General features: G+C 42.5%; 1 protein-coding gene across 1 annotated transcript in view; it reads right to left on the reverse strand.

Annotated features, from left to right (window-relative positions):
* LOC137369462 (uncharacterized bromodomain-containing protein 10) overlaps positions 1-25,639 on the reverse strand; it is a 111,247-nt gene that overhangs the window by 54,099 nt on the left and 31,509 nt on the right. Inside the window, exon 2 of the mRNA XM_068030709.1 lies at positions 2,124-2,324. Coding sequence (XP_067886810.1) covers positions 2,124-2,324 — 201 coding nt within the window. The remainder of the gene's footprint in view (positions 1-2,123; positions 2,325-25,639) is intronic.

Here is a 25,639-nt window from a genome sequence, read left to right on the forward strand (position 1 = left end):
GGGTCTGTTGCTTCAGCTTTCGTTGGGAACAGCAACCAGCCATCAACTGCACTAATTGTCTGCCAAAGTGAGAAATGTTCACCTCCTTCTGTAGATGTGGGTGTGCAACTACTGGCGGGTGGGAACAGAACAACTCTCCGACACAATCTTGACATCCCTCTGTCGGTCCTCCTCCACTCCCAAATTCAGATAGGGAACATCCATTTGGGAACTCAGTAGTGGGTTCTCATGAGAGCCCAAGTGCCAGCAGAAAGAAAGCAATACACTTAATGATTAGCACTTATCCCAACAGTACTATCTTTCCATGGTCTCCAATACTTACTGCTACCTAGTAACCTTGGGCACCCATTTCATTTGATGTCCAAAATGCTAGACCAGCAGGAAACATCAAGTTGTGCAAACAACACCCCCCCCCGCATAAATTAATATGGAAATGAAGCAGTTGCCTGTTTTATTAATCACTGGAAACTACATCAGTATGCAAAACATAGTTCCAATTTTCCTATAATTTCTATAACTGGGCACACAACCATAGGAAGTGCAGGTTTTACTTTCAAGGTGAGGTATTGGAAGACTGCCAGAGCCATAAAATCATATCTCAGGAGAGTTGGCACCTTCAGGACATGGGGGGGAAAAAACCTTTCCATGTGAAACAAAGGCAATGTTTTCGTCTGCATGATGCCTTTCCCTAACCCCAAGTCAGCTGTAAATGTCCTCCCACTGCGTCCTCCCCACCCAATTATTCCCATTGAGGATACTGAGGGTTATTGAAAATAATTTACTATCTCAAACCTGGAAGTCAATGGCAACACTAATAAATTATTTTTTAAAAAGTTACAAGCTAACATACAACCTCTTAGTTTTCTACTGGGATTTTTGCATCTGTGTTTCAAAAACAAAAACAAGAACAAGTGAATACACAATAATTACTGGACTAATCAATTGAGAGTGCTGGTTCAGAGCAGCACTGTTTAGCAGAGCATCGCTACCCCTCCCAGGGAGTTGATAGAAGCTCGCACATGCATAGGCACAATAGGATAAATGATCTCCCCAGTACCAAAATTTCTATGAAATCCATTTCTTTAAGATTCGAAGAGTGAATTTCAAAACAGAAAAGCAAATTATAAATACAGAATAGCAACTCAAAAATTTACACCTAACCTACAGAAATTTACTCGGAGCTAATTTACTGTCAGATAATACAAAAATGATCAGCAATAGCCATTTGACAACCATGTTTGAAGTGTGCTTGTTTTATGGAAATACAAATTCCATCTCCTTTCATAAAGCTGAATAGTTCTTTGAAGTGTACTTACCAATGGTATGTGTTTTGCATACTAGTTTTCTGAATTTATATTTGTAAATGTTTGTGCTCTGAGCTATCACTGCTATGGAATGAAATACTTTCTCTATGGGTACTCTGCAAGTTCTCTCAGGTGCTTGGACAGTTAGAAAAAGCTCCCTCAACACCACCACAACATTTCTTTAAGTCTTCGAAGCTTATCCTCAAGTGCACCACAGTAAACTTCCTACTTCTCACAATGATCATCATTCTCCCTATTGAGACTTATAGTCAAAATTAGAGCTTTACCACAAAGTTAGAACTCCTAGAAACTCATTTAGATTGCTCAAACTCAACCTGAAATTCATTACAGCCAGAGGGAGACTTTTATTCCATCAATTTTGACACTTCTAGGCCCTGGAGATGAAATACATTGTTAACCAGCACACTACATTGTCTATTGTACATTACTTTTAATCCAATGTGTATGATAAATTAAATTATATAATTTTATTGCTGTTTTCCCCGCAACAGGAAATGTTAAGGGGGATTGGAAAGGTTTTCAAAATTAAATTAGGTGTTAGGAATCTATTCTCTCAAATGGCCAGACAGAACAATCTGTCAGAAAACTATCAGAAAAATTATGAAAGAGTTTTAATTGGCTGCACATGTAGCTATTGAGGTAGAGACTTTTATCTGAAATGGAATTAGATAAGCATTTGAAAAGGAATATAAAATGACAAAGGAAAAAGGCAGGGAGATAAGATTACAGTAGATAGCTTTAGTTACCATGTTAGTACCGGAACAGGCTTAATTTTGAACATTTTATTGAACATCTCACCTCTTTTCCTCCCTTGCTCGCTGTTGTTCTTCTTGTCGCAAAGCCTGAATCATTATGGACTCAGTAACGCCTGTAGACATGCCCCCTAAGCTGCGGGGTATAGAACGTCGACGAGTGGAAGTGCACACTGCTCCTCGCTCCTCTTCTAAGCCATAACGGCCTTTTGATGTTACTGCGATGGTCGTCTTCTCCCTTAGTGGCCTTGAATGCATAAAAGAAACTATAATCAAGGACATAAAAATTATAACACAAAGTTGATTGAAGAAGTTGAATAATGGAAAAATTCTTCCCATTAGGCTTATTTAACATATTGGCACCAATGTGTAGATATTGGCTGGGCTAATTACTTGTGCTAAAACCTTTTAAATTTTATGATATGCAATTCACCACTGTAAGTTGTTCCCACATGATGACCTACAGCAGCAAAGCTGTAGCAACTCGAACTTTTCCCAATTTCATTATAAACACACAAATATATACACATATGCACGTCCTGACATTACTCATTAAGAAAAGTGAAAGAGATTGGTGAAAAGTGCATGGCTTAAAAAATATCTTTTGCACCTTTGCTCAAAGGAAGCTGAAGGGCATGTTTGGTAAAAGAAGGATTATATATATTTTAATGAAGATCACATCATTGTGATAGTACAATTTAAGTAGGAATGTAAGGAATATTGATCAAATTAACTCAATAGAATAAATTATTGAAAAATAGTATAAATGGGTGGTTGATGGTCAGCACAGACTCGGTGGGCCAAAGGGCTTGTTTCAGTGCTGTATCTCTAAATAAATAAATTGAAATGCCCTTTTGCACCAGAGTAGATTTTTTCCCCAATTTAGTTGGCTAGTATTTAAAAATCCAAAGCTCCAGTATTAAGAACTCTCTAGAGAAACAATTCTTGGGCATGGACAGACAAGTCCACTGCCAGGAAAGCAGTCATGCTGGGACAACTGTAAATTGTCCATGCAGAGTGTCAGCCTCAGAAACTTCATCAGCCTCAGTCTGTCCAGTCCTGGAACATGGCCATACAGCCTGGTGCACAGTATACTATAGACTACTGTGCACCAAGAAACCAAGAACCAATAAGGACAGGATATCATCTTCCGAGGTTTATCTGCTGAATCTCGGCATGCATCTGTGGACTCCCAAAAAATGAAAGGTATCAGAGACTCTGGCAGAAGTAGCTGCATAAGGCAAGGAGCACAGGTCAATCCTGAGAGAGGAAGTGCTTTTTTCATTTCTTCATTTTATTTATTGCTATTTTTAACACGATTCCTAACGCTAACATTTTGATTGAAGCCAGGAGCCAGTGCTACAAATAATAGAGCACCTCTACATGTTTACTGTTGAAAGAAAATAACTTTAAATACCAGCACTTCTTAGTTTGTAATTAATTGGGCCTTCAGCATAGTGTCTTGAATTTTATGTTTGCATTTTAATAGCGTGATGAGCAGTTTCCAGGATCACCTTAGGTAGCCCGTAAAGGGGTGGGAAAAAAACTGAACAGCCTCCAAGGTAATCTAACTTCACGACAAGCTATAACCAATCAGATCAGACATGATTAATACTGTGGGTTAGCACATCAAAAATAACACAGCAAATCTTAGGAACAATAAACAGAAGGTATTTACTTATATTTCACGTTTTATAAAGATCTATTCAGGTCGTTACAATCATGCTACCGGGAGTTATTGCCCAGAATATTTTGAAAAGTGTATTTTAGAAGATACTAAGTTAAAAAGATTAGCATGCAACTGGGTTTCAAGTACTAGGGCTTATAGCAAAGCTTTTTATAATGTGGATTTTCATTACATATGCACAGCAAATTTACCTTGCATTCTGAAAATATATTTCCACATGTTGACTAAGCAGTAACAATGCAAACAATATATAATAATTCAAGTCAGTTAGAAATACTGATTAAAAAATGTAATGTGGGGCGGCACAGTGGCGCAGTGGTTAGCACCGCAGCCTCACAGCTCCAGCGACCCAGGTTCAATTCTGGGTACTGCCTGTGTGGAGTTTGCAAGTTCTCCCTGTGTCTGCGTGGGTTTTCTCCGGGTGCTCCGGTTTCCTCCCACAGCCAAAAGACTTGCAGGTTGATAGGTAAATTGGCCATTATAAATTGTCCCTAGTATAGGTAGGTGGTAGGGAAATATAGGGACAGGTGGGGATGTGGTAGGAATATGGGATTAGTGTCGGATTAGTATAAATGGGTGGTTGATGGTCGGCACAGACTTGGTGGGCCGAAGGGCCTGTTTCAGTGCTGTATCTCTAAACTAAACTAAACTATTCTTTGAGCTTTATGCTTCCAATATTTCATACTTCTCATGCATTGTAAGAGTTTGAAAGGGATAAATGAATGTGCCTTTAAAAAAGCTCTATAGAGAAATCTACATCATGCTGGTTAGAAAACAAGGGATTTACAACTGTTTGTTCCCTTCTAGTTTCGCTCTAATAGAATTGGTAAAAATTATATAGATGTCTTTTGAGAACTAGGTCAGCATGTGAACAAAGGGGTATTTAAAACCACTCAATATGTATTGATTGCACACCATAGGGATAACAGAGCCTATTAAAACAAATTATTCATTTGCCAACACATATCCCTTTATATGGACAATTCATTTAAACAATTTTCCAATTACTTCCACAAACTTTGTTTTCAGGGACCCCAGACAAGCCTCCCCAGTTCCACAATCCGCTTTCATATCCATTTTAAATCAGAGTAGTCGACAAGTTCATATTACCAGTGTATTACAGTCATATTCCACCAGCTTTTCTGTCCAACTATTGCTTCCAACTTGACATGTCCTCTGAGCTTAGCACCAGACGACAACTCTTGGAGCAAGAGCTTGCCTCGGATATGGCATTGAGGCGAAACACTGGTTCAAATTTGATCAAATTTTGAGGTTACATTAGGCATACATCAACAGCAATTTTGTAATTGCATATTAATTGATGTTGAATTGTAAGCAGGTGGTGGGCATTAACTGGAAATTCACTTGTGCTTCTATAAATAGAAGTAGACTGAGATTGTGGTGCTTGGGTTAGGAGATGCATGTCTGTAATGTGCATCTCTAAATAAAAGCCTATAAAAGTGTGTAAGCATTAGGCCTCAGTTCCATCCTTCACCATCTGGCTGTCTGGAATAGAACAGTATCATGGCGAATCTTTATAAAGCTCTGGTTAGGCCACAACTAGAGTACTGCATCCAGTTCTGGTCACCACACCTTTGGAAAGATGTGAGGGTCCTTGAAAGGGTGCAGAGGAGATTTACCAGAATGGTTCCAAGGATGAGGGATTTTCACTACAAGCTTAGGTTGGAGAAGCTGGGGTTGCTCTCCTTGGACCAAAGGAGGCTGAGGGGAGATTTGATGGAGATGTACAAGATTATGACATGTTTAGATAAGATAGGCAAAGATATCCATTAGCTGATGGTACAAGGACTAGGGGACACAGATTGAAGGTTTGGGGCAAGAGTTGCAGGGGGCCTGTGAGGAAGTACTTTTTTCATTTACACAGCGAGTGGTAATGGCCTGGAACTCACTGCCTACGAGGGTGGTGGAAGCAGAGACAATCAATGATTTCAAAAGGACATTGGATGGGCAATTGAGGGAAATAAACTTGCAGGGCTAGAGATAGAGGGGATAGAGCAGGGGAATGGAACCGATTGATTGGATTGTTCTACACACAGCCAGCATGGACCCAATGGGTTTAATGGCCTCCTTCTGTACCATAATGACTACGAAAGTCAATGAAACACAACAGCCAAAAAATAAAACTGCGGAGATTGTGGAACTGGGGAGGCTGGTCTGGGATCCCTGAAAACAAAATTTGTAGAAGCTTCAAGTTCAAAATCAGTTAATCGTAGCAAATTTCCAGAAACACCGTTACTTCTCACATCAAACTAAATTAGACTTTACATAGCTTTGGGGTGCAATTTTCCAGCATTTGTTCTCATACTCTTACCTACATAACGTAGTACTGGAGGTTAAAATTCTAAATCAACAGCTGTACTCAGACAAATCACTTAATAGCCTACATATAACAGAATTCAAGGATATAATTAGGCAACAATTAACCTTGCAGGAACATTTGGGGTGAGAAAAAAAGTCTTTCCAATCCAATTCAATTCTACGAATATAACTGCAAGTACTAAAACAATTCAAATGAGGTTGAAAAGCCCCACTGTAAGTAAACTTTGTTGAGCTTCATTTTCATATTCCATTCTGCCAATATTTTTGAGACTCCTTTTCTTTACGCTGACCAAGATAAAGAATTCTACTACAATGACAATGAATGGAATATATTACCATAGCTAAAAACCATCATCAGGATCAAAAATTCCCAGGTCAGGCACAACACAGAGGAGCTACAAAGTAAAGCTCCTTGCACAGTGCCAAGTGATGAGACTCAAGTCTGCCTCAGAAAAGCAACACACTGCACTTGTCTAAATACTTGTTTCCCATCCTTGTGGCCTTCACGTGCAACAGCAGTCAGTGCCAAATTACAAGCAAGTCTTGTGCTGTGGACTTTTTCTCGTTAGGAATTGGGTTGAGGCTGCCCAACTCATTTTACTTTGCATTTTCCTGGTGGCAAGAAAATGCTGCATGATGCCTTTTCAAATCAAGTAAATAAATAACCTAGCTTTCAAATTGAAGAAACACAAAGTATTAGCACTAACAGTAATAGGCTTGGGGAAGAAATTACAAGTATAGAGTAAACCACGGGCTTTTACGTTACTGTGACAGCCAAACACAGCAAAGAAGTTTCACTGATGATATCGTTCAGCGTATTGTTAACTGCACCTCGTGTACCACAAGCAGCGCTTGATGCCTGGCAACCTCTAGACTATTTCTGCTTAGTTATCTTGTTTGTTGTTTTATCTAGTTTTGGTTTTGTGTGGCTAAATCGGAACTACGAGATCTATTGCACGAACAAATTGAGCCACGTACATATTCAGACAAAGACAGATTCAAACTTCATATGTGGCCCAAGTCTTTATTATATCTACCTACGTGGCCGACAAAAATGAAAAAACGGCGTTGAAACTCCAAATCTAATTAATTAAGTATGCCAAGGCTTTGGAGAGGGTGCAGAGGAGAATTAGCAGAATGATACCAAGAATGAGGGATCTCAGTTATGTGGGGAGGGGAAGCTGGGATTGTTCTCATTAGAGCAGAGAAGATTAAGAAAGGAAGGCTTGCATTTTATATAGTGTCTTTCACGATCTCAGAAAGCCCTAAAGTGCTTTACAGACAATGAAGCACTGTCTCAAGTCTCACTGTTGTAATAACTTTCAAAGGGGAATCGGATATATACTTGATCGTGAAATCGTGTAGGGCTTTGGGGAAAAGCCAGGAAAAGTGGGACTAATTTGGACATCACTTTCAAAGATCTGGCACAGGTACGATGGGCCGAACAGTTTCCTTCTGTGTATAATTCTATAATTGTAATTAGATTTTTTTTCCAAAATACACGCAAAACCCTCAACATCAGAATTCTACCAGCACCTTTAAACAAATTTCAGATTAACTTGCAATAATATAGCCCCTCCAATATGATAAAACGTCACAGACCTGACTTGGAATGGGGGAGAAAATTATGCAACACTCTTTTTTGCCTTGTGGAAGCAGTACAAAGAACAAAAGAACAAAGAACAGTACAGCACAGGAACAGGCCATTCGGCCCTCCAAGCCTGCGCCGATCTTGATGCCTGCCTAAACTAACACCTTCTGCACTTCCGGGGCCCATATCCCTCTATTCCCTTCCTATTAATGTATTTGTCAAGATGTCTCTTAAACGTCGCTATCGTATCTGCTTCCACCACCTCCCCTGGCAGCAAGTTCCAGGCACTCACCACCCTCTGTGTAAAAAAACTTGCCTCGCACATCCCTTCAAAACTTTGCCCCTCGCACCTTAAACCTATGTCCCGTGGTAACTGACTCTTCCACCCTGGGAAAAAGCTTCTGACTATCCACTCTGTCCATGCCACTCATAACTTTGTAAACCTCTATCATGTCGCCCCTCCACCTCCGTTGTTCCAGTGAAAACAATCCGAGTTTTTCCAACCTCTCCTCACAGCTAATGCCCTCCTGACCAGGCAACATCCTGGTAAACCTCCTCTGTACCCTCTCCAAAGCCTCCACGTCCTTCTGGTAGTGTGGCGACCAGAATTGCACGCAACATTCTAAGTGTGGCCTAAAGTTCTGTACAGCTGTAACATGACTTGCCAATTTTTATACTCTATGCCCCGACCAATGAAGGCAAGCATGCCGTATGCCTTCTTGACTACCTTATCCACCTGCGTTGCCACTTTCAGTGACCTGTGGACCTGTACGCCCAGATCTCTCTGCCTGTCAATACTCCTAAGGTTTCTGCCATTTACTGTATACCTCCCACCTGCATTAGACCTTCCAAAATGCATTACCTCACATTTATCCGGATTAAACTCCATCTGCCATTTCTCCGCCCAAGTCTCCAACCGATCTATATCCTGCTGTATCCTCTGACAATCCTCATCATTATCCGCAACTCCACCAACCTTTGTGTCGTCCGCAAACTTACTAATCAGACCAGCTACATTTTCCTCCAAATCATTTATATATACTACAAACAGCAAAGGTCCCAGCACTGATCCCTGCGGAACACCACTAGTCACATCCCTCCATTCAGAAAAACACCCATCCACTGATACCCTCTGTCTTCTATGACCAAGCCAGTTCTGTATCCATCTTGCCAGCTCACCTCTGATCTCGTGTGACTTCACCTTTTGTACCAGTCTGCCATGCGGTACCTTGTCAAAGGCTTTACTAAAGTCCATATAGATAACATCCACTGCCCTTTCTTCATCAATCATCTTCGTCACTTCCTCAAAAAACTCAATCAAATTAGTAAGACACGACCTCCCCTTCACAAAACCATGCTGTCTCTCGCTAATAAGTTCATTTGTTTCCAAATGGGAGTAAATCCTGTCCCGAATAATCCTCTCTAATAGGTACCCTACCACTGACGTAAGGCTCACCGGCCTATAATTTCCTGGATTATCCTTGCCACCTTCTTAAACAAAGGAACAACATTGGCTATTCTCCAGTCCTCTGGGACCTCACCTGTAGCCAATGAGGATACAAACATTTCTGTCAAGGCCCCAGCAATTTCTTCCCTTGCCTCCCTCAGTATTCTAGGGTAGATCCCATCAGGTCCTGCTTTGCAAGACACCCAACACCTCCTTCCTTTTTGATAATGAGATGACTGAGACTATCTGCACTCCCTTCCCTTGGCTCATCATCCACCAAGTCCTTCTCTTTGGTGAATACTGATGCAAAGTACTCATTTAGCACCTCGCCCATTTCCTCTGGTTCCACACATAGATTCCCTTCTCTGTCCTTGAGCGGGCCAACCCTTTCCCTGATTACCCTCTTGCTCTTTACATATGTATAAAAAGCCTTGGGAGTTTCCTTAATCCTGTTTGCCAATGACTTTTCATGACCCCTTTTAACCCTCCTAACTCCTTGCTTAAGTTCCTTTCTACTGTCTTTACATTCCTCAAGTGCTTCGTCTGTTCCTAGCCTTCCAGCCCTTACAAATGCTTCCTTTTTCTTTTTGACTAGGCTCACAATATCCGGCGTTATCCAAGCTTCCCGAAACTTGCCAAACTTGTCTTTCTTCCTCACAGGAACACGCTGTAGGTTTTGAAGAGGATCAAAGATGGAGATAGATGGGTAACAGATGCACAAGAGTTCCAGAAATAGGAAGCAAGAAGCCGGAAAGCCCTGCCACCAATAATAGAGTAGGAAAAGGTTGAGGGGTGGGGTAGAAAGGGAAAGAGGGGGAGAGGGGAAAAAGGATAGAGAAGGAGGGTGGAGAACAATGATTGATAGATCTATGTTGGAAAAATGAGGATAGTAGTGCTGAAAGATACTGCCAAGATAGGAACGGCAAGGTCACGGAGGGATTTGAAGATGTGGACAAGCAGGTGAACAGGATTGAGAGAGATTGAACCATAGAACAATTACGGCACAGAAGGAGACCATTCAGTCCATCGTGTCTGTACCGGCCAAAAAAAAACACTAGCCGCCCAATCCAATCCCACCCTCCAGCACCTGGTCCACAGCTGCGCAGGCACCCCACGCCCAGGCACCATCCAAAAGAATTTAGGGTTTCTGCCTCCACCACAGCTCCTGGCAGCAAATTCCAGACACCTACAACCCTCTGGGTGAAAAGGTTTCTCCTCTTGTCCCCTCTAATCCTTCCACTAATCACCTCAAATCCACGTCCCCTGGTAACTGACCTCCTCACCAGGGGAAACAGGTCCCCCCTGTCCACTCCACCCAGACCCCTCACAATCCTGTACACCTCAACCAAGTCTCCCCTCAGCCTCCTCAGCTCCAGGGAAAACAACCCCAGCCCATCCAATCCCACCTCAGCCATAACCTCAAGCCCCAACAACATCCCTGCAAATCTCCTCTGCACTCTCTCCAGAGTAATCACGTCCCCTCTGCAATGCGGTGACCAGAACCATAAGCAACACTCCAGATGTGGTCCAGCCAGCACTTTATACAGCTCCAGCATCACATCCCCGCTTCCGCACCTCAGCCAATAAAAGAAAGCAATCCATATGCCTTCTCCACCCCTCCACCCACCCCGCCACCTGTGGACATCCACTCCAAGGTTGCCCACCCCTTCCATCCCTCTCAATATTCTCCCATTTATTGTGTATTCCCTCACTTTATTTGCCCACCCCAAATACATCACCTCACACTTCCCTGGACTGAACTCCATCTGCCACCTTCGTACCCACTCAACCAAACCACCGATATCACTCTGGAGTCCATGGCCATCCTCCTCACCACCAACCACACGGCCAACTTTTGTGTCATCAGCAAACTTCCCAATCACGCCTCCCACATTGAAGTCCAAATCATCAACATACACCACAAACAGCAAGGGACCCAACACCGAGTCCCACGGAACGCCACCGGAAACAGCCCTCCACTCGCAAAAACATCTGTCGACTACCAACCCTTGCCTCCTGTCTGAGCCCATTCTGGATGCAACCTGCCACAAACCCGTGCATCCCATGGGTCATCACCTCACCGACCAGTCTGCCATGCGGGACCCCAACAAATGCCTCACCAAAATCCATGCAGACCACATCACTGCACTACCCTCATCAATCCTCCCCGTCACTTCTTCAAAAATCTCAATCAAGTTAGCAAGACATGCTCCCCCACCCTCCCCAACAAATTCATGCCGACTATCCTTGATGATCGTGGCAGTCTATCCTGCCCCTCAGAACCGATTCTAACAATTTACCTACCACCGAGGTCAAACTGACTGGCCCACAATTATTCGGCTTATCCCTCGCACCCATTTTAAACAATGGTACAACGTGCACAGACCTATAATCATCTGGTACCTCACCTGCATCCAGCAAGGATTCCGAAGATGGTCCTCAGTGCATCCACCACTTCCCCCCGGCCTTCCCCAAGAACCTGGGGTGCAATCCAACCGGCCCCGGCGATCCATCCACTTTCAAGGATGTCAGACCCTCTAGCATTTCCTCTCTCACCACGCTTATCATATTTAATATTTCACACTCCTCCTCTTTAACTACAATGTCTCCTCCATGAAGACAGAAACAAAACAAACTCAAGAACCCTGCCCACATCATCTGCATCCATGTGTAAGCTCTCCCGTACACCTGATAAGCCCTATCCCCTCCCTAGCCATCCTCCCGCTCCTAATGTACTGATAAAACATCTTTGGATTTTCCTTGATTTCACCCGCCAATCTTTTCTAATTTCCTTTTTTTACTTCACCCCTGCACTCCCCACAGTCCTCTCGGCCTTCTAAAACACCAAGGTATTTGTCATCGTCATAAGCTTTCTATTCCTGCTTTAACAAACCCTGTAAGCTTCCAGATAACCAGGGGGCTCTAGATCTAGCAGTACTTCCCTTAATCTTTGTGGGGACATGCCCACACCTTGCCTGCAGCAACCCCCCCCCCCCCCCCCCCTTAATGCCCCCCACTGGTCCGCCACCAACCCTCCCCCAAGCAGACAACCTCCCAGCCTTGCAAAATTTGCCCTCCCCAAACCCAGAATCCCTGCTCCTATTCCATCTCTGCCCCCCTCCATGATCACACCAAAACCAACATCATCATGGTCACCATCCCCAAAACTGTCACCCCCATCCACCTGCCCAGTTTCATTACTGAAGACTAAATCTAGAATTGCACCCCGTTTTGTTGGGTTTGTTACGTGCTGACTAAAAAGTTCTCTTGAATGCAGTTAAAGAATTTTGTCCCTTCTGTGCCCTTCACACTGTTTGTATCCCATTTGATATTGAGGCAGTTGAAATCCCCAACAATTACTGCTCTATAGTTTTTGCATTCAGAAATTTGCCTACGTATTTGTTCTTCTATCTCCCTCTCACTATTTGGGGGTCTATAGTACACTCCTAGTAATGTGGCTGCCCCTTTTTTATTTATGTGCTCCACCCATAGGGCCTCGTTTGATGATTCATTCAGCATATCAACCCTCCTCATAGCTGTTATTGATTCCTTAACTAACAATGCTACACCCCCTCCTTTTTTTATCTCCCTCTCTATTTCGCCTGAAAACTCTATATTCAGGGATGTTGAGCTGCCATTCTCAATAAAGCCCGATGAGTTGAGGGCACAGATTGACAGATAGCAACACTTCTTTAAGCCAAGTTTCCGTTATTGCAACAATATAGTGTTGCTATCTGTCAATCTGTGCCCTCAACTCATCGGCTTTATTTACTATACTCCTTGCATTTAAATAAATGCCCTTTAACTGTCAAATTCCTGTGCTGCACACTTGTTAACCTTTGCTTCTTCTGTCTTTCAGAGTCACTCACTAATTTTCTGCCTCCTGTTCTCTGCCCTGAAATTGTCCTATGACTGCACTCAGGTTCCCAGCCCCCTGCCAAACTAGTTTAAACCATCCCCAACAGCACTACCAAACCTTCCTGCAAGGATATTTGTCCCAGTCCTGTTCAGGTGCAGACAGTCTGGCTTGTACAGGTCCCACCTTCCCCAGAACCAGACCCAATGCCCCAGAAATTGGAAGCCCTCCCTTCTGTACCACCTCTCCAGCCAAGCATTCATCTGGTGTATTTTCCTATTTCTATACTCACTAGCACGTGGCCTTGGGAGTAATCCAGAGATTACTACTTTGAGGTCCAACTTGCTAATCTCATTCCTAACTCCCTAAACTCAGCCTGCAGGACCTCATCCCTCTTCCTTCCTATATCGTTGGTACCAATGTGGACAATGACCTCCAGAACGTTCTGTAGCCAGTGATATCCATGACCCTTGCACCACGGAGGCAACATACCATTCTGGAATCACGTCTGCGACCACAGAAACACCTATCTGTTTCCCTAACTACAGAATCCCCTGTCACTATTGTTCTCTTGTCCTTTCTCCTCCATCCCTGCACAGCTGAGCCACCCTTGCTCTCGTCATGACTATCGCCGCACTCTGCAGAGGAACCCTCTTTCCCATCGGTACTCAGAACTGAATACCGGCTACAAAGTGGGATGCCCTCTGGGGACTCCTCCACTACCTGCCTTGACCTTCTTGTCTGTCTGGCAGCCAGCCAGTCCCTCTCTGCCTGTGCTCTCCTGAGCTCCGGGGTGACTACCTCCTGAAACGTGCTATCCACGTAGTTCTGTGACTCTCGGATGCGCCACAGTGACTCCAGCCGCCGCTCGAGTTCCGAAACCCTGAGCTCAAGCTTCTGCAGCCGGTGACACTTCCTGCAGATGTGTTCATCAAGGACACATGGTGCCTCCACAACTTCCCAAATACCACAGGAGGCTAGTGTAATAAGTGGAATAATTTACCAGTTATTTGCCAATCAGCTTTTTCCCCTGTATCGTGGAGGCTGAAAAGACAAAGAGACCAAATAGCACCTCCCTCCCCAGCCAGCGAAATCCCCCACAAACAACTCACCGTCTCACTCTGACCAAACAGCACTAACCCAGCTAATAATCGCTAATAAATTACACTAATTAAAAAAAACCTAGTAGTACTAACCTCCTCACCCACAAGGTAGCTATCAGGGATTTTTTTTTTTTAAACTTTTTGCTCCTATCTTTCTAAGCTGTCCACAGGCAACAACACTGACACCCAGCAACCAATCAGCCCACAGATTTCCTGTGATATCACTTCCTTTCCCCCCTTCAAACCCAGCGCACGCCAACACAGCCAGAGAGGCTGCCGCTGCCCTGGACTTCAGGTAAGGGCTTTGAGCTGCGTTCTTTATTTAAAGGCTGCGTTTGCTGACAACGCAGCCACTATGTGGCGCTGCACTGGCACATGCGCAAATGCAGCCTGTTCAACTAAAACGTCACAGTCAGCGATGTTCAAGCAGCTGCCAGGACTGAAGATGGCGCTGCTCAAATAATCACACAAAGGCAGCAAAAACACATGGCAGCACACAATGGCTGGAGAGATCGGCTGGCTGGGGAGTGGCCGGAGAGAGTGGACCGGGGGGGGAGGGGGGGGGCAGGAGGCCACCGCTTCCTCCCGCACACACCACTCTCTCCCCGCTTCTCCGCTTGCTCTCTCCCGCATTATGCGATGACATAATCTGCGTATGCGTCAACTGGCCCTGGCAGTGTGGAACGCAGCGCACGCGCAGACAGCAGGAGCCCGCTTGCACATGTGCGCAGGTTGGCGCAGTCAGATGGCGTCCCTGCCGGCTGCGTTGTCAAGAATCACTGTTATTTAAACAGCTCCACTCCACTTTCAATTCCTCCGCTGACTGCCACCTCCCCGGACTTCAGGCAAGTAAGGGCCTCGAGCCCCGCTCGTTATTTAAACAGCTCCGCTCCTGTCTCAGTTCCTCCCAGGTCTGCCGCTGACTGCCGCTGCCCCCGACTTCAGGTAAGTAAGGGCCTCCAGCCCTGCTTTATTTATTTAGAAGTTTATAAAGGTAGACTTCAGGCACCAAGGAAGGAGACAACTGGAAATAGGCATTGATGAGAACTGCAGTGGGATGTGGTAGAAATGGCCAAAGCTTTACAGACGAAATTAAGCAATCTTGACGATTAGAGCTAGGTTCAGGGTCAAGGTGATACAAAAACTGAACTTGCATGAGCCAGGGAAAAAATGGGAACAGGGAATGTATGTGGAGCCCCTGACAGAACTGATGAAGATGGCATCGATGTTGAGCTTCAAGATATTTTGGCTCATCTACAACATAAAGATCATAAATAATTGTAACTGTTCTTGGAAAAGAGAAATGTAGATCCAAGTTAGATGATAGAAAGTTAGGAGGAACAAGTAAGTTTTATGAATGGGTGTAGGAAGTTACAAAGGACATAGAAAAACTAAATGAGTGGACAAAACCTTGGCAGATGAAGTTTAATGTGGAGAAGTGTGAGGTTATCCATACTGGATCCAAGACAAATCAGAATATTTTTTCAATAGCGAATGACAAGAAGCTGCGGAGGAGTAACAGGATCTGAGTGTCCACAGATGCAAAAATCTAAAAGGTAGGGCACAGGTACAAAACATAATCGAGAAGACTAAATGGAATGTTAGTGTCTCTCTCACTCTCACACATACACTCACTCAAGGGGACTGCAATATAGAAGTGAGGCAGTTCTGCTCCAGTCATACAAACCCCATTGAAGTAACGAGCTCACTTTTGGTCACTGAACTTCAAGAAAAATATACTGGCCTTTATAAGGATGCAGCACAGATTCACTAGAAAGATACCAGGGATTAAAGGGCTAAAGTAAGAGGCCAGGTTGCATCAGCTTGACTTCTACTCCCATGATTTCAGAAGGTTGAAGTGGTAATTGAAACGGTTAAGGATAGATAGAGAGAAATTATTTCCTCTGATGAGCATTCCAGAACAAGAGGGCATAATATTAAAATTGCAGCACAGCCATTTAGGAGTGTATTTGCAAAGCACTTTTCCCACACACTCACAGACATAGAAATCTGGAACTCACTCCCCAAAAAGGTTGTGGAGGATGGATCAATTGAAATTTTCAAGACAGTCATGAATAGCTTTTCATTGGGTGACATTGTCAAGAGATATGGAACAAAGACAGGTAAATGGAGTTGAAGTACAGATCAGCTAAGACCTAATCGAATAGTGGAACAGGCTTGAGGAATTGAAGGGATTATTCCTATTTCTAAGTTTCAATGACAGCATACCAGAGTTTAGTTTTGTATAGTTGTAGTTATGAAGATAAGTTTATAAAAAACTGCAGAATGTAAACATAATGCTCAGCAACCTTTATCTGTACAATTTAAAATTCAACCTACAAAATGCACAGGTACTTTAATCACAGACATTACCTCACTCACCCAATTTTTGAATCTATTCAAACATTAAAAATGTTTCCCATTGAGGTTGACCTCACACTGGCGATGGGCAACTATTTTTGCATTGCCACATGTCAGCTAAAGTGACTTCAATAAAGCTCTCATATAATCTGAGGTAATTTCTTGGTAGATTTTAAAACTAAGTATAATTTTTTATTTTAACTCCCTGTATATGAAGCATTATTCCCTAATTATTCCAATTTGTAGGTACAAGTCAGGTTTAATAACTAATTAGGACTAGATAAAATGTTTGTTAAAGGTTAAGTTCTAAGTGAAAACAGAAAAGTTTACACTGCCAACAATATGGTTTCTCATTCTTTTATATTAGCCTGTTCACAGACAAAGCAAACACCACAAACTACTGGAAACTTATTATTTGTTAAAACATTAACCCTTTTTAATACTTCACAAACCTATTCAAACTTAAGAGGATGTCTCATTTTAAGAATCAGGCTGGGAATGTCTGGGAAATTCCAGGTTTCCTGGACTAGCCACTTTTGTTTTATTTTACTCTTTAAGTGTTAAGAGTTGCTTCATTAATGCCAAAAGTACAAACAAATGTAAAAATTAAGCCAATTTTCCTTTTACACTTCCATTATTGTCCCTTGCATTATTTTAATTACTTTTCCCCTAATGTCAAACACTTCACTGAGCCATTTTTTGAATCCTCTCCCTATCTATTTTGGAGATAGCAGCCAATTCTAAAAGTAAACAAATTGGCTTCAAAACACGGTTTACTTTTCTAGCCAACAAAGACTCAGCAATCACAAAGTTAATCTATGACTTGATATCCCACAAAAATAAAGCTTTAACATTCAAGAAAGCTCAGCAGCATCCCAGCAACAACACTGCTCCGTAGCAAGATAACTTGCCAACGACAGAAGAATCACATACTTACTACCTCGAATGCATTTTTCTTTTGTTAAATCCACGTACGCTCTCTACTCTTCCTCTTCTAATGTATTTTTTGTTTACACTAAGTGCCAAGAGCAGTACTCGCTTCACAGAATTGTTACAGAACAGAAGGCCGCCAGTCGGCTGCACCAGCTCTCCGAGCGAGCAATTCACTTAGTGCCATTCCCCCGCCTTCTCTCTATAACCCAAACATTCTTCCTTTTGAGGTAACTATCTAATTCCCTGTTGACTGCCTCGATTGAACCTGCCTCCTCCGCACTCTCTGGAAATGTATTCCAGATCCTGTGTGAAAAAGTTTTCCTCACATCGCTATTGCTTCTTCTGTCAATTACCTTAAATCTGTCCCCTCTTGTTCTTGATCCTTTCATGAGTGGAAACAGTTTCTCCCTATCTACTCTGTCCAGACCCCTCATGATTTTGAATACCTGTATCAAGTCTCCTCTCAGCCTTCTCTTCTCTAAGTAAGAGACTCCTAACTTCTCCAACCTATCTTCATAACTGATGTTCCTCATCCCTGGAACCATTCTCAATATAAAACAAAGGGTATAACTCTAAAGGGGGTGCAGGAACAGAGGGACCTAGGTTTATATGTGCATAAATCATTGATGGTGGCAGGACAGGCTGAGAGAGCAGTCAATAAAGCATACAGTATCCTAGGATTGATTAACAGGAGTGTGAATCTTTTCTGCACTATCTCCAATGCCTTCACATCTTTCCTTAAATGCGCGCCCAGAACTGGATGCAATACTCCAGCTTAGGCCAAAATAGTGTCTTATAGAAGTTCAACATAACCTCCTCGCTCTTTTACTCAATGCCCCTATCAATCCTAGGATACTGTATGCTTTATTGACCGCTCTTTCAACCTGTCCTGCCACATCAATGACTTATGCACATATAAAGTTAGGTCCCTCTGTTACTGCACCCTTTTAGAGTTGTACCCTTTATTTTATATTGTCTCTCCATGTTCTACCAAATGAATCACTTCACATTTCTGCGCATTGAACTCCATCTGCCACTATTCTACCAAGTTGTCTATGTCCTTTTGAAGTTCTACACTATCCTCCTCACAGTTCACAATGCTTTCAAGTTTCCTATCATCAGCAAATTTTGAAATTGTGCCCTGTACACCAAGGTCTAGGTCATTAATACAGATCAGGAAGAGCTATGGTCCCAACACTGACCCCTGGGGAACTCCACTACAAACCTTCCTCCAGCCCATAAAACATCCATTAACCACTACTCTCTGTTTTCCGTCTCTCAGCCAATTTCGTATCCATGTTGCTACTGTCTCTTTTATTCCATGAGCTATAAATTTGCTCACACGTCTGTTGTGTGGCACTGTATCAAAAGCCTTTTGGAATTCCACATACACCACATCAACAGCACTGCCTTCATCAACCTTCTCAGTTACCCCTTCAAAAAACTCCAGCAAGTTAGTTAAACACTGTTTTCCCTTAACAAATCCATGCTGGGTTTCTTAATTAACTCACATTTGTCCATATGACTATTAATTTTGTCCTGAATTATTGTTTCTAGAAGTCTCTTCATCATCGGAGTTAAACTGACTGGCCGGTAGTTGCTGAGCTTATTTTTACATCTTTTGAGCAAGGGTGTGACATTTGCAATTCTCCAGTCCTCTGGCACAACCAGAGTCTAAGGAAGGCTGGAAAATTATGACCAGTACTTCTGCAATTTACACACTCACTTCCCTCAGTATCCTTGAATGCATCTCATTCAGCTCTGGTGCTTTATCCACTTTAAGTATAGACAGCCTATCTAATACCTCCTTATCATCAATTTTAAATCCTTCTAGTGTATTAAATACCTCCTCTTTCACTGTGGCCTGGGTAGCATCTTCTTCCTTGGTAAAGACAAATGCCAAGTATTCATTTAATACCTCAGCTATTCCCCCTGCCTCCATGCGTAAATCCTTCTTTTGGTCCCTAATTAGCCCTACTCCATCTTTTACCTCACTTTTACTATTTATTGCTTATAGAAGACAGGGTTTTATTTTAGCTGCCAGTCTCTTTTCATACTCTCTCTTTGCTTGCAAGAATTGCTTGGATGAGTAGTATATTAACATATCTGCTACGGATACAGCCATTAACCCAAAGGTATTCCAGCACTTTATTTCATTAATTCAGCTTCTATGCAAAGACAGGATTAGTAATCCTTTCAAATTATTACTGCTAATTAAGCAGCACTGGCAAAGAAAAATTGACAAAATTAAAAAACAGAATCTTTGAAGTACAAGGTCCTGATGATATTTAATACATTTGGGGGGTGGGGGAACACTAGAGCACATTTCTTAATTCAACATACTCTTTGGATGATAAAACTGAAAAATGGTAACAGTTTTTAGTTGATTAAATTCTCCTACAGCCTTTTGATGAGCTACCCTTCCCCAGCAAGACAGCCTAATAGCCTGTTCAGTTTGCTCAGCTTTAGAAGTACAGAACTTGCGGATAATACAGGCTAAACAAGTCTCCCACATTAAACTGTGGGTGTGTTGAAATGTATAGCCTGTTAATGTTCAATGAAAGGATAACCATCATTGGCTAGATCCAACATCGGTTTTTGAAGACATTGTGAAATTTTAACCAAGTTATTGAAGTAATGCTTCAATAGTTGAGACGGTGAATAAAAGATATCTCCTACCGCCACCGAATCAGCAATTCTTATCCATTGTAACTCAAAGATAAGCTTGACATTTGCCAGAATCCAATTCAAGTTTGGTAATCACCAAAAATATTATATAGAGCATTAAAAGTAGATTTAAGGATTTTATTACTGCTAACTGCTGCCATTATGACCAACAAATGACTTCAGGTCACTTTTTCTTTAAATTACAAAGACACCGAACTGATTTTGTATCATCCAAATAGGAATTAATACACTATAGAATCATTGAAACCTACAGCACAGGATGCAGCCATTTGGCCCTTGATGCCTCTTTGAAAGAGCAGTTGTGTTTAGTCCAACATCCGTAACCCTGTTACGTTTCTCATTCTCGAATACCTGTTCAACACCCCTTTAAAATTACTTATGGAATCAGCTTGTACCACCTTTTGATGTAAACATTTCCAGATCTTGGCAACTCAGTGAAAAGACTTCTCGTCTCCCCTCTAGATATTTCACCAATGATTTTAATGCTATGATCTCTGGTTATTGAGTAGTTAATCAATTACTGAATACCTAAACAAAAATGAATTTTGAGAAATGTAATATTTCTGCATACATTCCTCTGCTCCCTAAAAACTCTAACTTCATCCGGACAATAGTGAGCCATTCAGGTCAGTAGGGTTCCAGGTTTAATCCGAGGTCTATATAAAGCTAGCAGAATTTACCTTTACTTCAGTTACCCTGGGTGAGAGGGCAGGGGTAAAAAGAGAAAAGATAGCAAGACTCCTACTCCCAATTGCTAGCCAGCAAACCCATGTGTACATGTATAGATAGGAACAAACTTTGTTGCTCTACTTCATGGTCAAATAGCCTGTTAACTCTGACTGCCAAGGCTCATACCAATATGAACTATGAGCAATGCTGACTGCATAGAACAAAATGGATAATCAATGTGTAACAAGGAAACAGCTCACTGACTTCACAATGAGAGCCAAACAAGCCATAATAATATCGCAAGCCACTCACAAAGACATTCCTGAGAGTGGTAAGTCACATACAGGTAGCCCCAGTAACTGCTGATATGCCATTTCATGAACATTTTGCTATAAATAGAATTTACCACATCCAATAGGAAGCATTTTTTCTTTTGTATTTAAAATACTAAACTCTGAAGATGCTTTAAACACTCAGTCATCCTCTCTTCAAGTGTTCAAGTGTCAGGAAGCAGGGACTTTGAATCACCACACAATTTTACAACCAGCCAAGAAAACTAAGAGTCTTTTACCCCCGACTCAAGTGTTGCACAAGGTGGACCAGTATTGCAGTATTTTGTTCATCGATGCACAATGGACTGGCAAGCCATCACGACAGAGGCTAAGCCATCTGGGAAACATCAAGCAGATGCAATCCCAGAGGTTGGAAACAGAAAGTGGGTCAAAGGAAAGGACATAACAATCTCTTCTTTGGCCTCCTGGTCTCGGGAGACAATGGGTAAGCGCCTGGAGGTGGTCAGTGGTTTGTGGAGCAGCGCCTGGAGTGGCTATAAAGGCCAATTCTAGAGTGACAGACTCTTCCACAGGTGCTGCAGATAAAATTGGTTGTCGGGGCTGTTACACAGTTGGCTCTCCCCTTGCGCATCTGTCTTTTCTCCTGCCAACTGCTAAGTCTCTTCGACTCGCCATACTTTAGCCCCGCCTTTATGGCTGCCCGCCAGCTCTGGCGATCGCTGGCAACTGACTCCCACGACTTGTGATCAATGTCACAGGAATTCATAACGATCTATGAATGCTATTTTCATTCAACTCCTAACAGAACACAAGAGGCACTGCCAGAAACCACTGTCGGGAATGATTTTGGATAGAAATTATACACAGTGATTACAAATAAGTTGTACATATCTGAAAAGCATATGTCAGCGTTCACAACTTATTTTTTAAGACATTATAAAATAATTTATTTCTAACACTGGTCACAGAATCGATAGTTTTAATCAATTCAGACATAAAAATCTACTTAGCACCAACAAACAACAGACAGCTGACTTACTCACTGAGTTACACAAGTACTGCAACTTGCCAGCTCCAAATCCTTTTAGTATGTAAATACCATAGAATAATAGAACATGACAGCAGAGATGGGAGCCATTCAGCCCATCAAGTCTGCTCCAGCTCTTTCGAAGAGCAATTCAGTTGGTACTACTACCTGCTCTTCGCCCATATTTCTGCAACTTTACCTCCAAGTATTTATCCAATTCCTCTTTGAAGGCTACTATTGAATCTGTATTCAACACCCTATCAGGCAGTACATTCCAAATCCTAACTACTCATTGCATAAAAAGGTTTTTCATCATGTTGCTGCTGGTGCTTTTTCCAATCAGCTTAAACCTGTGCCTTCTTTTTATCCATCCTTCAGCCATAGGAAACAGTTTCTCTTTATTAACTCTAAGCCCTTAATGATTTTAAACACCTCTATCAAATCTCCTCTGCTCCAAGGAAAACAACACCAGCTTCCCCAGTTTAATCACGTCACTGCAATCCCTCATTCCTGGAACAATTCTCAAATTTCTTCTGTATACTCTCCAAAGCCTTCACATCCTTCCTAAAGTGTGGTGCCCAGAATTGGACATAACACTACAACTGGAGCCTCGTTTTTGTAAATGTCAATTTCTTGAGCTCCTATAGAACAATGCTTCCTTAGGGAAATGAGCAATGTGGAGAGAGACTAGCTGAATCCCTGATGAGATAGCACAATTTCTTGTAGACTACTTACATCTTGGGTCTTGTCTCAGAGTGGAATTAATTCTTATAAAGAACCCACTTAAAGTATAAAAACAGTGCTGGAAATACTTGGCAGGTCTGGCAGCATCTGTGGAGTGTTAAACAGAGTTAACGTTTCAAGTCAGATATTACTCTTCTGAAATCAGTCGTGAAACGTTAATTCTTTCAATCTCCACAGATGCTGCCAGACCTACCGATTATTTCCAGCACTGTTTTTATTTCCGTTTCCCAGCATCCACAGTATTTTGCTTTTATTTCAGGTACAAAGCTGGAATGCAATTAGATTAGCCTGGAATCATGGACAAGAACTAGACTGGACAAATCTCTTACAACTAGACTTAAAAGCTTTTCAAAAAGAAATTCAAATGTAACTATCTGATTAGATCTCATGACTGATGGCCTACCTAAAGAATAATGGCCCATCTCCCTGCACAAAGAAGCTGATCAGAAATACTGTTGCTTGCTTTAATTTCCAAGGTAATAATCTCTGCATTGTTACTGCAGCCACATGCCAATTGGCATAGGGTCGAGCAGATTAGAGAATTAAACATGTGGCTCAGAGCGGTGTGGGGAAAATAAGTTTCGATTCTTGGGGCACTGTCACCAACAATGGGCAAGAGGGAGCTGTTCCATTGGGACGTGTTCCACTTAAATAGGCTGGGATCAGTGTCCTGGTGATTATCACTAGGACTGTGGCTAGGGATTTAAGGTAAAGGTGGGGAGGAGTCAAGTGAAGGGAGATTCAGAAATCTAAAAGGGAAACTTCGAGGCAATACAGCAGAGTAGCGATTTGGCTAAAGACAAGCAGAATGGAAGGAAGGGACAGAGTGTTTAACAGTAATAGAGCATCAGCAAATAAGGTAATTGTAAAGGATAGAAGTAAAACAAAATTACAGGCTCTTTATCTGAATGTGCAAAGCATTTGCAATAAGACAGATGAACTACCGGCACAAATACAGATAAATGGTTTAGATCTAATCGCCATTAGAGACATGGTTACAAGGCGACCAAGGTTGGGAAATAAATATTCCATGGTACACAACATTTTGAAAAGACAGGCAGAATGGAAAAGGAATAGCTCTGATAGTAAAGGATAACATAAGGACAGCAGTAAGAAGGGATCCTGGCTCAGAAGATTAGAAAATAGAATTAATATGGGTGAAGATTAGGAATAACAAGGGCCAGAAAATGCTGGTGGGGGTAGTTTATAGGCCCCCTAACAGTAGTTATACCACTGGACAAAACATGGGGTTCTTTAATCTTCATATTGACTGGACAAATCAAATGACAAATGAGGTCTGCAAGATGAGTTTGTAGAATGTTTTTGCAACAGTTTCCTGGAACAATATGTTGTAGAACCAACTAGGGACAAAGCTATTTTAGATCTAATATTGTGTAATGAGGCAGGTTTAGTTAGTTAACTTATGGTAAAAGATCCTCTGGGAAAAAGTGATCATAATACAATTGAATTCTATATTAAGTTTGAAAGCAATACACCCCAATCCTTAACAAGAATGTGAAACAAAGCTAATTACAAAGGTATGAGGGACAGTTGGCTAAGGTTGATTGGATAAATGGACTAAAAGGTATGGCGGTAAATCAACAGTGGAGAACTTTTAAAGAAACAATTCAAAAATGTTCAACAAAAATACATTCCATTAAAAAACAAAAACTTAATGAGAAAGATCCATCCATGGCTTACTGGGCGGGGGGGGGGGGGGGGGGGTGGGTGGGTGGTTATAAGAATAGTATTAAATTAAAAGAGGCATATAATGTTGCAAATAATGGGAGGAAACATGAGCATTAGGAGAGTTATAGAGACAAGCAAAGGGTGACAAAAAGTTGATAAAAATGTAAATAATAGAACAAATGAGAGTAAACCAGCCAGGAATATAAAACATCTCACACTGAAGAGTGCCTGCAGAGTCTCATCGACAGGTTTGCGGCTGCCTGTAATGAATTTGGCCTAACCATCAACCTCAAGAAAACGAACATCATGGGGCAGGACGTCAGAAATGCTCCATCCATCAATATTGGCGACCACGCTCTGGAAGTGGTTCAAGAGTTCACCTACCTAGGCTCAACTATCACCAGTAACCTGTCTCTAGATGCAGAAATCAACAAGCGCATGGGAAAGGCTTCTACTGCCATGTCCAGACTGGCCAAGAGAGTGTGGGAAAATGGCGCACTGACACAGAACACAAAAGTCAAAGTGCATCAAGCCTGTGTCCTCAGTACCTTGCTCTATGGCAGCGAGGCCTGGACAACGTATGTCAGCCAAGAGCGACGTCTCAATTCATTCCATCTTCGCTGCCTCCGGAGAATACTTGGCATCAGGTGGCAGGACCATATCTCCAACACAGAAGTCCTCGAGGCAGTCAACATCCCCAGCTTATACACACTACTGAATCAGCGGCGCTGAAGATGGCTTGGCCATGTGAGCCACATGGAAGATGGCAGGATCCCCAAAGACACATTGTACAGCGAGCTTGCCACTGGTATCAGACCCACCGGCCGTCCATGTCTCCGCTTTAAAGACGTCTGCAAACGCGACATGATGTCCTGTGACATTGATCACAAGTCGTGGGAGTCAGTTGCCAGCGTTCGCCAGAGCTGGCGGGCAGCCATAAAGGTGGGGCTAAAGTGTGGCGAGTCTAAGAGACTTAGCAGTTGGCAGGAGAAAAGACAGAGGCGCAAGGAGAGCCAACTGTGTAACAGCCCCGACAAACAAATTTTTCTGCAGCACCTGTGGAAGAGTCTGCCACTCTAGAATTGGCCTTTATAGCCACTCCAAGCGCTGCTCCACACACCACTGACCACCTCC

This window comes from Heterodontus francisci, chromosome 4 (assembly GCF_036365525.1).
Source record: "Heterodontus francisci isolate sHetFra1 chromosome 4, sHetFra1.hap1, whole genome shotgun sequence".
Classification (NCBI taxonomy): Eukaryota; Metazoa; Chordata; class Chondrichthyes; order Heterodontiformes; family Heterodontidae; genus Heterodontus; species Heterodontus francisci.